This window comes from Crocodylus siamensis, chromosome 1, assembly GCF_052110815.1.
Source record: "Crocodylus siamensis isolate JL-2025a chromosome 1, ASM5211081v1, whole genome shotgun sequence".
NCBI classification, from domain to species: domain Eukaryota; kingdom Metazoa; phylum Chordata; order Crocodylia; family Crocodylidae; genus Crocodylus; species Crocodylus siamensis.
The window spans coordinates 81,208,320-81,223,750 of record NC_143395.1 but is presented as its reverse complement, the minus strand read 5'-3'; the positions used below and the strand labels follow the sequence as shown (position 1 = coordinate 81,223,750).

General features: G+C 41.6%; 1 protein-coding gene across 3 annotated transcripts in view; it reads left to right on the top strand.

The window, feature by feature from the left end:
• Positions 1-15,431, top strand: part of ASCC3 (activating signal cointegrator 1 complex subunit 3) — a 560,200-nt gene that overhangs the window by 157,496 nt on the left and 387,273 nt on the right. For all 3 annotated transcript variants that reach the window (XM_090037230.1, XM_090037224.1, XM_090037218.1), the window contains 2 exons: positions 979-1,179; positions 1,640-1,780. In XM_090037230.1, coding sequence (XP_089893356.1) covers positions 979-1,179; positions 1,640-1,780 — 342 coding nt within the window. The remainder of the gene's footprint in view (positions 1-978; positions 1,180-1,639; positions 1,781-15,431) is intronic.

Below are 15,431 nucleotides of genomic sequence, written 5' to 3'. Positions count from 1 at the left end.
TTCCTGAACATCAAGACAGTTTATTCCTGCGCTCTCAGTAAGGCTTCTTTAAAGTACAGCCAGCTCTCCTGGACACCTCTCCCCCTCAGACTGGCTTCCCAGAGGATCCTGCTTGTGAGTTCAGTGAATTGAAATCTGCTTTTCTGAAACAGATGATCTATTTGATCTTTTATGTATGTTTGATTTTTGTGTATTTTTATATAATCTATTTTTAAATTTCATACAATTTAAATATTTTCCTGTCTGTTTTGCAGCAGTGAATTGTGGTATGTGTTGTTGCCTCTATTCTTTTTTAATTTGTAAAGATGCACATTTTTCCATACTGGTGATTAAAGCTATTAGTCATGCCTAAGAATAATATCTGTTATTACTGTAATTAATAACTGCTTTCCCCAGTGATTTTTTTCAGCCAAGGTGGTGCAGCACCATGGGGCTTTGTGAGATTTTTTTAAGGGTGCCGCAGGATGTACACTATTAGCACTGGTTAGATGTACAAATACCTACACAGGATTCATAGGAGAAACCCAGAGATTTTTAAATAGTAATCCATAGTGTCAAAAAATATTCTGACTTGCTGTGATCCTTCTGAGTTCTTTACAACAGAAGACTTGCTCTATTATTTTTTCCTTGGTCAAGAAAAGAATGAAAAATAAGACCTGGCATTTTCTGAGTGGTGCCTTGAGTGAAATGAGGAGTGCCTTGGGTTTAAAAAGGTTGAGAACCACTTGCTTAACCTAATATACGTTACTATAAATGAAGTTTCATCAGGTTGTTTTGTTAATAGTAGCGAAAAACACTATTAAAAAGCAACTTGATATTAATAATAGGTTTGCTACTTTAAAGGTTATCTTACTGAAAATGATTCGTATTTCAAGTTTGGAGAATAATAGACTTAAGCTGCTATAATCAAAACTTGTGTCTAGGAGGACCCTAAAAATTATCTGAGTTTTGCATTTTAATTGCTATGTTTTATTTTAGATTGGACAACTTGCTTTTAAAGGCATGAAAAGATTAAACCGAATCCAGTCAATAGTTTTTGAGACTGCATACAACACAAATGAGAACATGCTGATTTGTGCACCCACAGGAGCTGGGAAGACTAACATTGCCATGCTAACAGTCTTGCATGAAATTCGCCAGCACGTTCAGCATGGAGTTATCAAAAAGGATGAGTTTAAGGTAGGAATTTAATGAACCAAAGAACAGCTTTTAACTTGTAAGATAAAACCCATTATATAGTTATTCACATTATATGAAATCAAGAAGTTTTCAAGGGTATTATACTTCTCCAAGTAACATGGAGAATACTGGTTGATTTACTTCATTACTATTAAAGCCGTTCCTATTTGTGTTCCAAAAATCTTATTATCGATGTGAAAAGCTATGAAAATACATTTAGCTTTGATGCAGAACCAATTTTCAAAACGATGAGACTGTATAAACAAAATCCATTGTTCTCTAAACAGCTGCCCACTTATCCAAAAAAGATAACTACTTTTCATATATCACTATTAAGATTTTTTCACTGTAAGTGCCTAGAATCATATCTCACAATAAATTGTGATTTGTATTGGTTGCCATAAAACAAATGACATTGTGGGGTTTGCTCATTTATCAAACTAGTGTCCTTTTGGTGCAGATTGTGTATGTTGCTCCTATGAAGGCTTTGGCAGCTGAAATGACAAATTACTTCAGCAAGCGTCTGGAGCCACTGGGTATTGCTGTAAAGGAGCTGACTGGTGATATGCAGTTGTCAAAAAGTGAAATTCTACGAACACAGGTATGTTTGATTTCAAATTAATATGTGCGCATCACACACACACATGCCATACTTAAAGTTTCTTAAACCCTTCATTTTCAAAATTGTTAGTTGGAATGTTACTCTCAGATTAGTATGTGTGCTATTTTTTACTTACCACTCACTCTGGGCAACACTTTCAGATGCATCTGAAACGCATCCTAAAATGATTTACTTCTCATGAAATTGTGAGTTGCTCTCTACATACCTGTAATATATACAGAATCTTTCTATCAGATACCTGAATTCACTAGCAGTCTTCCCATTTCTTATAAGCATCATGTAGAAGCAGGTTTCCTACTTCAGATTTATACCTTATAATGTATTTTTTTTATCTTCAAAAGATAGGATAAGAGATTGTGGGTACCCCAGCTAGAACATGACTGTCATGAGTTGACACTGCATTCATGGGAGTTGGCGGTCAGGGCCTCAGGTGGAAAGCTGTTAAAAAAAAAAAAAAAAAAAAAAAACACCTCTGGAAATTAGTACAGTTTTGACATTCCACATTGAATGAACAGGGGTTTTTGGGGATTTTTTTTTTTTGAGATGAAGATTTCTGTTGATGACTAATCTTGGTCAGTTTCCTTTTGACAAAGAGCGTTTTTCATTCTTTAAGGATCAGGTATCACTATTGGACACCTACTCTCCTACCCCAGATAAATTCTAGACCCTTGAATTGACATTTTTAACATTATGAATTGTGTACAATATATAGATGTTTCTTTATCAGATATAAAATTGCTCATTTTTGTTACTTGTAACAAGAAAAAAGTTTTATTATGTATTTTAGAAAATGTTTTCTATTAATGAAGTTACATTTTTCCACAGCCCTAAGATCCTTTGAGTAGCTTTATCACTCAAACTATGTGTAATTACCCTTTTTCCTCCTAATTCCTTGAGTCTGAATAAGGTTTGGCTGTATTGATCATCAATATACACACTTGTTAAGTGTAATTAATCTTGTAGTAATTAACATTGATTCAACTAACTTCTACTTTTTTCTACTCTTAATTTTGCTATGCTTTAAATCCCTATTATTAGATTGGCAGTCTCTTTCCCTGTGTTGAAAGTCATTTGTAGGATATGAAGTCAGAAGGGACCATCTAATGCAAGTTATAGGATGCCTCTGAATTAATTCTGATTGAATGAGAGCACACATTTTTAGGGAATCCAATCCAAGCATCCAATCTTGATTTACTTATTCAGTGAGGGAGAATCCACCACACCCTTTCACAAAATGTAAAATGGTTAACTCTCCATGCAGTTAATAGCTCCTACCATATTTTAGCCTATATTTCTCAACTTTCCAGCTGTCAAATTTTGTTTTATATTTGTCTAATGAATTAGACAGATCCTCTCTACAATTAGATTTCTTTTTCCACTGCAGGTATTTATAGGCCCCTTAACCTTCTCTCACTATGGGAATATTTTCCAATCCTTTAATCACTTTTGTAGCTCTTCTCTGAATCATCTCTACCACATAAACGTAGCAAATAATTTAGGGCTACCCATTATAAATATACCTATCCGAAGTTTCTTAATCAAAGTATTGTATGGTAAACAAATACATCGATGCTTTCATTTCAACCATCTAAACTTGTAATTCATCAATTTGCTACATTACCATTCTTTAGTTTTTTTAATAAAGGAATATAGTAGTTACATTATTATTTTGTACATGATTGATATTATATTGACAGGCCTTTAGTTATCAAAAACTCAGCCTGTGGGACAGATTCAGCCCTCTAGCAGCCAGGACAATATGGGACAGAGTGGGGATTGAACAGTGGCAGTCTTAACTCCTTGGCTGCTGGCTCTGGCACTGTTTCTGATGCAGCTGCAGATGTGCCTGATCCAGTAGTTGGTTGTCTGGCTAGTGAGAAGCCCCACTGTCCAGATCAAGCCTGCCAATGTATTTGAGCTTGATGCCCCTAATAAAGGTATTTTTTTTTATATAATAGTATTTAGATCCTCCCCTTTCCCTTGGTGCATCTCTAGTGATCTGAGACTTATTGAAAATTGCCATAAACATTTTGGAGGGTTTCTTGGCCAGCTCTTGTACAGTTCTTGGATACAAACATCAAACTAACCTCTAATATTCTTATGTTCTAACTGCCTAATTCCAATAGCTACATATCAACACTCTTTTAAGTTTCTGTTGAAAAATGAAGTGTTTCATGGCTCTATGACAAGATTATACTATTTGGCTTTTTGCCACAATAGATATAATCTTTTCTTCCTATATTATTCTGGCTTTTTACTGAACTGGAAGTTTAATAGGCACTTCTGCTTGTTGTTGACAATTCTGTAACTTTCATTTAGTAACAAGAAACATTTTAGAACTTCTTTTGTTCCTAATATCCTTAAAAGAAAAACAAAAATCCTCCCCCCAAAAACCCAATTCCCACCCACCCCAAATATTTTTGCCTACAACCCTATTGGCTATATTTTTCTCTTTGTCTCCTTTTGCTTCCTCGATCAGTTTTATCAAGTTTCTTTCTTCCAATTCATCTTTGCCAATATCAACTCCCCCTTTTTCCTAATTTGTTTTACATGTACATGCAAATGCTCAGTATTTATAGTTCCTTTTCTGAGCAAAGTTGTTTTTAACAAGCATGGCCTTCTATGCTGATATACAGTATTTTGGTTATCCAGTAAAATGTTCTTAAATATATTCTGATTATTACTTACTCTTCTTCTTTTTTTCTGCTTGCACCAGTTGTTTGGGTCATTATCATTTTCAGTATTGTGAAAATTACCCTTTTAAAGAACCCCATTCTGTCTGTACTATAAGCAAATCATAATTATTTTATGTTGGTCACATCTTTTGCATTAAAGAAGTTTTCACTTTAAATACTACTTGTAAGCTGCCTGCTCGAGTATGGATTAATACAACCGCTAGTCAGTGTACATACAGCAGCAAAGTAGGCCCCAGTGAATACAAAACTTCGTATATCTTGTAGGGCTCGCACAAGTGCCTGGGAAGTAGTTCATCAGTGTTAGAGGAGCCTCTGAGGTCACCAAATAGAGTGAATTAATAAGAGAAGTGCAGAGCCACCTGACCACAGGTGTCCATATCTGGTGGGTAGGTTACAGTAATTGGTAAGAAGTAGGATGTATATGCTGTAAACATGGAAGTTATTTTATTGGTGTATAAAAAGTGCCTAGAAACCCTTAATATTCTGTGCTAGCCTGAAGTGTATTTGTATTTATGTTCATATCTGTTCAGGAATTTAAATGCCCTAGCTAGCACCATATATCAATTGGTCATAGATGCTAGTGTCTGGGCTGGTTGAGTTTTCATTATTAAGAACTAAAGTCTATGGTCTCTTTCTTGAAATAACAAGCCCACTAGGGGCAGTACGTCATAGACTGTATCCTGACAGCTCATGCACAGAAGATCCAAACTGAGCAAGCCTGGTGTGACTGGTAATACCTAACCTCTGGACAGTACTAACATAGTGAGATAACAACACTGAGTCCTACACTGTTAATATAGAAGATGCGAGTTGTAAGAGGCAGCAAAAGCTTGCTTTTTGTTCTCTCAAACTTTGCATTTAATTACTTATGGCAATTATTCAGTTACTAATAACCATGGGGTAAATTATACTGTGAACTAGTTAGAAGGGAAGTAGGAATTTAAACTATATGGCTGAAGGAATTACCTGGACATTAGATCTTCATAGATTACAATAAAGACAATGGTATCTGCTCGTTTGGTATTGCCTTCAGATATGTAGGAACACCTCCAAGTGGTCGCAAAGCTTTCTCTCATGCATGGATGAGCTCTACCTTATGCAAGAAGTCGACAGGTCAACGAGAGGTAGTGCTGCTTGACCTGGTACTGGCTACGGGGGATGACCTAATCAATGACCTAATGATCGAAGGCAAGCTGGGTGACAGTGACCATGAGCTGATCATCTTCATCATCCGCCGTAAAGCTGGCAAGTCAGTCAGCAATACAGAAGTCCTTGACTTCAGGAGAGCTGACTTTAACAAGTGCAGGAGGCTTGTCGTTGAGGCCCTAAGGGACCATGACCCAAAGGGGAGGGAGCTGAGGAAGAGTGGTTGCTGCTCAAGGGAGCGATTCTGGATGCTCAAGCAAAGTATCGGAGGAGAGACAGCAAAAGGGCACAGAAGCCCCCTTGGCTCTCCAGGGATCTAGCGGACCTCCTGCATCTTACAGGGAAGACGTACAAAGGATGGAGGACTGGAACCACCACCAAGAAGAAGGAATAATCTGTTCTGGTCCAGACCTGCAGAGAGCAAACCAGGAAAGCCAAGGCTGTGACAGAACTCCAGCTAGCTACAAATATTAAGGACAATAAAAAGTCCTTTTTAAGATATCTGGAGAGCTGGAGGAAAAGCAAGGACAACATTGGACCCCTGCTAAACCAGATGAGACAACTGACAACTGATGCCCATGAAAAAGCAAACTTGCTAAATGGGTACTTTGCGTCAGTTTTTCAGTAGTCCCATGGGATGCCCCTGCCCACTGCAGGACAGAGAGGCACAGGTGAGGGAGACTCTTTACCATCCATCAAAGCTGACCTCGTGAACGAACACCTGGACACCTTCAAGTCAGCCGGCCCTGACAGTTTACACCCAAGGTAATCCTGGAGCTGGCAAGCTTCATAGCTCAGCACATGGCATGGATCTCTGAGACCTCCTGGCACTCCGGTGAAGTGCATGAAGACTGGAAGAAGGTCAATGCAGTGCCTATCTTCAAGAAATGGAGGAAAGTGGATCTGGCAGACTACAGGCCCATCAGCCTGATCTCTATCCCAGGGAAGGTCTTAGAAAAGATTACCAAAGAGGCCATTCTTAACAGATTGGCTGATGGCAGCATCCTGAGGGATAGCCAGCATGGGTTTGTTGTGGGTAGGTCTTGCTTGACCAATCTGATTTCCTTCTATGTCCAGGTGACCTATCACCCAAGGGATAGGTCACAAGGGAGAAGAGATTGATGTCATATATCTTGACTTTAAAAAAAGCCTTCTATCTGGTATCCCATGATCATCTCTTAGCAAAACTGGCCAATTGTGGCCTCAGCTTCACCATGATCCGTTGGCTGGGGAATTGGCTACATGGTCGGACCCAGAGAGTGGTAGTTGAGGGAACTTAATCTTCATGGTGCCCTGTGACCACTGGGGTCCCTCAAGGCTCTGTCCTTGGGCCTGCACTATTCAACATCATCATTAATGATGTGGACATTGGAGTCAGAAGCGGACTGGCCAAGTTCACTGACAAAACCAAATTTTGGGGTAAAGCATTCACACCTGAGGATAGGAGGACAATCCAGGCTGACCTTGACAGGCTCAGGAAATGGGTGAATGAGAACCTGATGGTGTTTAACATCAAAAAATGCAAGGTTCTTCACTTTGGGAAGAAAAACCTGCAGCATGCTTGTAGACTCGGCAGTTTTACACTGGCTAGCGCTATGGGTGAAAAGGACTTGGGGGTCATGATTGACCGCAAGATGAACATGAGCCATCAATGTTATGCTGCAACTAGTAAAGTGAGCAAAACGCTGCCTTGCATTCATAGATGCTTCTCGAGCAAATCCCAGGACATCATTCTCCCTTTGTACTCGGCCTTGGTGAGGCCACAGCTGGAGTACTGCATCCAGGTTTGGGCTCCACAATTCAAAAAGGATGTGGAGAAATTTAAGAGAGTGTAGAGGAGAGCCACGTGCATGATCAGAGGTCAGGAAAATAGACTTTATGATAAGAGGCTGAAATCTATGTGACTCTTCAGCCTGGAAAAACGCAGGCTCAGGGCTCATCTGTTGGCTGCCTATAAGTTTATCAGGGGTGGTCACCAGGATTTGGGGGAACATCTGTTCACCAGAGCACGCCAGGGGATAACAAGGTTGAACAGTTACAGACTTCTTCAGGACTGTTTCAAGCTGGACGTTAGGAGGAACTAATGTCCGAGTCCCCAAGGTCTGGAATAGATTACTGCCGGAGGTAGCTCAAGCACCTACTTTGAACACCTTCAAGAGAAATTTCAATGTTTACGTGCTGGGCTCCTATGATCCCAGCTGACTTCTTGCCCCTGGGGCAGGGGGCTGGACTCAATGATCTTCCGAGGTCCCTTCCATCCCTAGTGCTTATGAAATCTGTAAAACTTGGAGACTGGACAAGCACCTGGTTGGGGTAACCTAACCAGGGCAGGGGGTCAGACTTGATGATCTACTAAGGTCCCTTCCCACCCTAAACATCTATGAAATCTATGAAACCTTGTGCATACAGCTTTTGATGCAGTATTGGAGACTTAAACCTTGGTTGTACTTTCTCTTTTGACTTTTCATAATTACTTGAGTTTTCATCTTCTCTCCATAAGCTTGTTGTATGAAAGAGACATTCACATGCCAAATATTTGAAATGATGAAGTATGTTAGCCTCTCAGTTATTAAAAGCTCCAGCTAGTTTGATAAAGTTTTATTTTAGTTTTTGAATGAGTTGATCTCTAAGGTGCCACCCTACCTTCTTCATGCCTCCTAAGTTGGCTTTGAAAAATATCTTTGGCCTGAAAATGTACAGATTTCTTCCAGATGAAGGGTTTAAAGTGTTGAACTTTAAAATCAAACTACTTTTCAAGTATAAATTACAAAAACAAGTACCAGGATTTGAAACTTATCTTTGTATCCCTGCAGCAAACCATCAGTTGTTCATACAGCTTCAAAATTTTTTCTCACAATGAGATCTCCTTGAAATAATATGCCATTTTATATATATATATATATATATATATATATATAGCATTTTCATTACAAAATGTTTTACTTTAATTGAAATATATTTCAATTAATGCTTAATTTCAGTTAATTTAAAAGAAAGCCTAAAACACTCTACATGCAAAAATATTAAATTAAAAAGCAGTTAATACGTGTCTACTGAAAAGTCCCCTTCCAGTTTCTCCACACATCTGTGACATAAGTTACAAAACAAAAACAATTACAGCAAAGAAAAAGACTGGCTAAAGATGTTGTATTGGTCATGAAATAATTTACATTATTCTAATTTAGCGGTAGAAGCATTTTTCACTAAAGCATAGCCATCTTAATTGTGCTTCAAAGTAAATGCATAAAAAAGGCAACACAAGATATTTCCATAACTGAAATCTAGTTTTTTGTGTGAATACGTTTGTTAGACATTTTGATCAATCTGAAGTGTGTGTGTAATTAATTCCAATAAAATCAGTACTACAGACTTTTCTCATTAAGTTTCTTACTGTAAATACATCAGTAGGGTAAACAAGGCTATTACTGTAATTCCAAATATTCTTATTTGTTTAAGGTTTGCTAGTTTAAGCTCAATTTTTAGCTCCTTTCTGTACTTTAATGATGAGAGCTTCCCTATGACTTAGGAAGCTGTCTCATACTCTTCAACTGTTGATCAGTGAGTTCATCAAGGACTCAACCAATCTAAACCAAATAAAGAATACTTGTTTTCCCTATAAAAATTACAAATTGTATCTTTTCCAATTACTTATTTACCCATCTGTTTAGTTCACATTCTTTCAGAGTGGGAACTACTGCAAACCTTGAATTTTACCTGCCCCCACCTTCTGATGCCTGGGCTTGCTTTCAGTGTTAAAATTACTGCATCTGACCTGCATTGGCTTGTGTACCTGTGTCCATCTTAATGTTGCACAAAGGCAGTTCGTTTCTCTGGAGGCCACAAAAATCACAGACACACACTCATTAGATGGCACAAAAGGTGTATTTGCAAATAGGGTCAGAGCAGAGTCAAGAACTCAGATTACTCCGAACCCACAAAGGAATTTTGTAGGGAATATTTATCTTCTCCTTCCTGGGCACGTGTGCAGAAACAGGAACTCTTACAGCTCACTTCCGTTTCATACAAGCATACATGTGGTTACATCACTACATACATCGCATGTATAATATAATTAATTACTTAAGTATGCAGGGCGGAGAGGTAAATATGCATCAGCTAATTAAGCATGCTCAGAAACTACAGCAGGTCGCCAAGAGTTCAAACCCCCCCCCCCGCCTTTCAAGGACACAGTCAGTTGAATTCCAGCTTCTGTAATCTGTATGAGAAAGGCTAGGGAGAAGCTGGGGGAGAGTCTGCAATTTAGCGTAAGAAAGGCTGTGGCAAGGCTGGGAAAGAAAAAAAGTCCTTGGCAGTATTTCTTTCTTATCAGGTGCAAGATGCAAGCTGTACATTTCTAACAATATTCCATTTCTAACAATATTCCCCACTCAAGATGCTTTCTACTCCCCATTTTCATTTAGGCAGATCAAGATAATTACGAGGAATTTTTCTGAGTACCATGACTTTTGCTACAGTCTGCGCTTTGAGGGGGACTGCTGCAACTTGCATCCCTTCAACAGTGGTGTTTATCAATCTAGTGAGACAGGGAGTAAGGCAAGGAATAAAAATCAAACCAGTCAGAGCACACAAAAATACAAACCCTACTTTCTTCCACCAGGGTCCTCCAAGTAGATTAGATCATCAGTCTTTATCCGATGTGTTTTCCCACATTTGTATTGGTACATGGGCTGTTTTCCTAATTTCTTTGGCAGTCTCTAAGACTGCTTTTCCGTTATCATCTATTTGGAGACAACAATTAGAAAGGTTGAACTTTCCGCAGACTCCACCATCCTCTGCGAGTAAATAGTCTAAGGCCATTCGATTTTGGTATATGGCTTCTCTCATCTGAGAACTCTGTCGGGCCAGTAACTCGAGAGCCGTGGCAGTTTGGTTAGTAATTATTTCCAAGACTGCCTGCAACCTGATGATTCTATTTAACATGTATATTGGTGTCCGGTATCCCCAACTCCCATCATTAGCCCATGTAGCTGGTCCATAATACTCAGTAATCCTCTGAGGGGGCCACTCATCCTCCTTCCACTTTTGGGAGCCACCCCGTGTCAACCTTACATCAATACTTCACTTGGTCCTTTTCCAATCATCATACAAAGAGACTCCCAACTTATTTCCAACCTCAGGTGGTAGCAAAAAGAAAGCTGGTACAATTACCCAAATATAGCAGGTTCCTGTCCACCTTTGTGGCAGTACCGTATAGGCTCGCCTTTCGCAAATCCAATAATGTCCTTTTAAGGCCCTGTTCTCCCCTCCCAAGGCCAGGGGGTCACGGTTCCACCAGAAAAGAGGGGCAGCAGTATTTGTTGTCCCTATGCCCTAAAGGGCCGGTGTAATGGTCACTCGGTTTAAACCGACATCTCCATACGCCATCTTTATCCCTATACTCGCACTCGGTTATTTCATTTGTGTCATTTGAGGCACTCCAAAATCTATTAAACCATGCCATCGTGCCATTCGGGTGCGCCCATTGCCAATTATAGAAGTAAGGTATGAATCATTCACTTCGGGTCTCATTATATGCCTGACATTTTGTAATGTTAGGATCGAAACATGATACTCTTGCCCTTCTGACCTTTTTGAAGCAGGTGTCTTCATCATACGGGGATGATTGTGGAGTGGATGGGTTACATTTCATCCACATGGAGTTTGGAAGCTTAACAGCAGTAGAATTCCATTGACCTGCATACCTGCTGCAATTAAGGGCATAACAGGTAGTGCATGTTCGGACCCATTTCAATGTCCATGTACAATGGCTATCTCCCAAACTCCTCCCTGTACCATTATTGCTAATACAGTACTCTCCTAATGCCACTTGGGAAAGATCCTAGCTGCGGTTCTCATCTCATTCTTGACCAATACTCTTAACATCCTCCTTATCACTTACCAACCATTTTGGGGCCAAAGGAAAAGCCCTCCAAGGCCACCGGCCTCCGGCCTCTCAGAGTCCCCCACAGGCCCAGCAGTTGGTGAGATTGAAGGTACCTGCAATCCTTTCCATCATGTCAACATACAAATATGTCCCTGGGGGAGCAATTGGGGGAAGCGGGGATATAGGCTGGCGGCTAGGGCTGCTCAATCCTGTTTCTCTTACTACATAGATAACAACAAGGCATATTAAGACTCCCACCATATTTTCCCTTTCTTGAGATCAAATACAGCCTAAACTTTTTCTTTTTACTTTCTTGTCTAATTTTCTGAACTTTGATTAAGCCGTCTCAGGCGCACTTGGAGATCACCAGTAGGTTCACAGCTCCACTTGCTGGCTTCTTGTTCCGAGGACGACTCAGCTTCCAGAGTGAGTTCGTCCTGGGAGTTGGTGTCCTCTGACGCTCGTGGATGTCGTTTCACACGGGTATGATGTATCCAACGGTCATGGACAGCAATCTTTACAGCGGTGTGGATTGTTAGAAGTACCTGGAAAGGGCCACTCCACCTCTCAGTCAAGGGTTCCTTTTTCCACCGCTGCACCAAGACCCAGTCTCCCGGGGAGAAGTCATGTACCGGTACGTCTAAAGGCAGGCGCTGAAAGGAGGCTGCATACCTGTGAAGAGAAGACAAGACAGACTGCGAAGCAATAATGTACATATGAAGCTCGCTATTACCTAATTCAAAAGTTACATTTTCTCGCATCCCAGGGGGTAAGACTCGAGGGGGCTTGCCAAACATAATTTCATATGGGATTAATTTAATGCCCTGTCGGGGAGTGTTTTGAATGTAAGTAAGAGCTAGCGGCAATGCTTGAGGCCACTTAAGGCGTGCTTCAATACAGATTTTGGTGGGTAGAGTCTTTAAGGTCCTATTCATGCGTTTCACTTGTCCTGAACTCTGTGGTCTCCATGGTGTGTGTAGTTTCCAAGTGATCTGGTGGCTTCCTCACAGAGTTGCAAATTTGGGCTTGCAACTAGCAGGTCATCCACATACTGGAGGAGAGTCACTGCGGGGTATGATCCCTTCTACTCCTCCAAGTCCTTCTGAAGGGCAAGTCCAAAAATATGGGGGGGCTGCTATGAATCCTTGTGGAAGAACTGTCCACATGAGTTGGGTTTTGTGGAAAGTATTTGGGTCCTCCCATTCAAAAGCAAACGATTTTTGACTCTCTCAGTGAAGGGGACTGGAGAAGAAAGCATCTTTCAAATCTAGCACTGAAAATATTTCAGCTTCCCCCGGTACTTGTGTCAAAATTGTGTGTGGGTTCGGGACTACAGGGTGGTCTGAAAGGACCTTCTTATTTACTGCTCGCAGGTCTTGAACCAGTCTGTATGAGACCGCATCTGCCTTCGGCACTCTAAGAATGGGGGTATTATATGGTGAGGACCTTTCCACTAGCCATCCGTACTTCTTGTATTTCTCTATTAGCGGCTTGAGTCCAACTCTGGCCGCTCAGCTGAGTGGATACTGCTTTACCCGAACGGGCCCCTCCCCATCCTTGAGTACGATCCTTACCGGGGAGACCGACTTAGCTCGTGCAGGGGTTCCATCAGCCCATGCCGAAGGGTCTACTCCGGTCATGTGATCTTCAGAACTTACTACAGGGCGTCAGTCCTCCAGGAGAGCCATCTGATAGTTCGAGCTCTGCTTGACAGGTAGTTGGACCACCATCTGGTCATCTCTGAAAAATATCTCAGCTTGCAATTTTGTGAGTAGGTCCTGCCCAAGTAGTGCAACCAGGCTACTTGGAGAATATACAAAGGGAGTGCTCAAGCAAATGGTCCCCCACTTTGGTGAGGAGTGGCTTACAAACAGGGAGTCGGGATTGCGTTCCCTCAATCCCTTCCACAAGAACATGCTGTTTACTAGTTCCTGCACAGGGGGTTTTTTTTGGAATCATTGAAAATGTAGCCTCAGTATCCACCAAGGCTTCAAAGTCTTTGCCACCAACCCTAATGGTTACCATGGGATCTTCTCGGGCTCCAACCCGAAGGGTAGTGGTCTTAGATCCCCGTCCCCTTCATTCTGTGTCCTCACCCTTTTTCTCTGCCCGCATGAAGTGACCTCTTGGTTCACCCTCTCTCTCTCCTTTAACTTTGGGCATTCCCTCTTCCAGTGTCCTTTCTCCCTGCAGTAAGCACAAACGTCTGCTCCCACTCTTTCTCCTTTGCCTTTCTGTATCCCAGCCTTTCCAGGGTTACCTCCAGTTATAGCAGTTGCCAGCGCTGCCATCTGTCGCTGAGCCTTTTTATCCTCCTTGCGCTCCTGCATTTGCTCACGATTCCCATATACCTTATATGCAATTTCCACCAGCTCTGAAATCGGATTCCCAGCACCTCCCTCAGTTTTCTGTAACTTCTTACAAATATCAGCAGTGGATTGACCAATAAACATAAGATTTACCATGCGTTGATTATCTGGGGCTTCTGGATCTAGGTCCGAAAACCTGCGGAACGCCTCGTACAGCCTCCCGAGGAAAGCTGAGGGATCCTCTTCTCTTCCCTGTCTCACTTCATACAATTTAGACAGATTAATAACCCGAGGCACTGCCTTCCCCATTGCTTCCACTATAATCCCCAGATACCGTGCACTCAGCTCTTCCTTCTGCAGTATGATTATCCCATCTCGGTTCCTCAACAGGGCAGGTATCATGCAAGGTACGACCAGCAACTCCCTCCGCTTCTACTCTGGCTGCTGCAATGCACTCTGCCGTCCCCAACACTAATCTCCTCTCCTCCGGGGTCAGGAGGGTTTGGAGCATCATCTGGACATCAGCCCAAGTGGGTCGATGGGTTTGTCCAATAGATCGAAACAGGTCCCTCATCTTTTCAGGGTCTTCACGAAAAGAGGGGCTCTGATTCTTCCAGTTAAATAAATCTGAAGTACTAAAGGGGGTGTAGACAAAAGTTGCATTGCCCCCCTTTCCGATAACCTCTCTCATCGGGCAACTCAGCAAAGGCTGTGATTCTACAGTCTTGCGCAAATAATAACCCGTATTCCCTGATTCAGATGGGGCACTTGGCTGAGGCTCACGCTCTGAATCATTAGGTATGCTTTGATACACCGATGGTGGTTTCCCTGAGGGAGGGAGTGGTGGTGCAGAGGAACTGGATCCCGAGGAGGTGTCTGATTCATCCTCGCTACCTGACAGGGTGACCGGAGAGCGGGTCCGATACTCAGCCAATTCAGAATCCCCCCCTCATTAGACTCAGGGAGTACAGGCGGTCCTCCTCGAGTCTTTCCTTTAACAACCATCACATGAGACTTTACTAAGCATTTCTTAATCCAAGGTGGCTGATTTTGAACCACTTCCAACCAACAATCGATATAAGGAAATTGATTCCAATATCCGTTCTGCATAACTATTTCATGGATAGCTATCGCTTCTTTTACTTCAAAGGATCCTTTCGGGGTCCAGTGGATCCCGAATGTTGGCCACTCGAGTTGACAAAACTTAATTAAATCACCCTTTTTCATCTTCACTCCATAATCTGCCTGCTTTGCAAATTTACTGAAGTTCCGTAATATATAACCTAAGGGCGTATCCGAGTTTTCTACACGGGAGCGACCCGCACCCATATGCCCACAAGAGTGCGCCCAACGCACACCAAATACCAAAAGATCCTAGTTACAGACGGTTCTCATATACCAGGCCGAAAATTCCCCAGTATTAAACCAAATCGAACACGTCTTTTTCCCGGATCCACACCAAATTGGGCAAGGGAATTTGTATACTCACTCAGATATCCCAGAGATCTCGATCAGAATGCCAGAATGTGTGTCTGGCATCCTCAGAAACCAAAAATTTTGCACAGGAGCCTTTAATCTCTCGGGTACCCCGACTC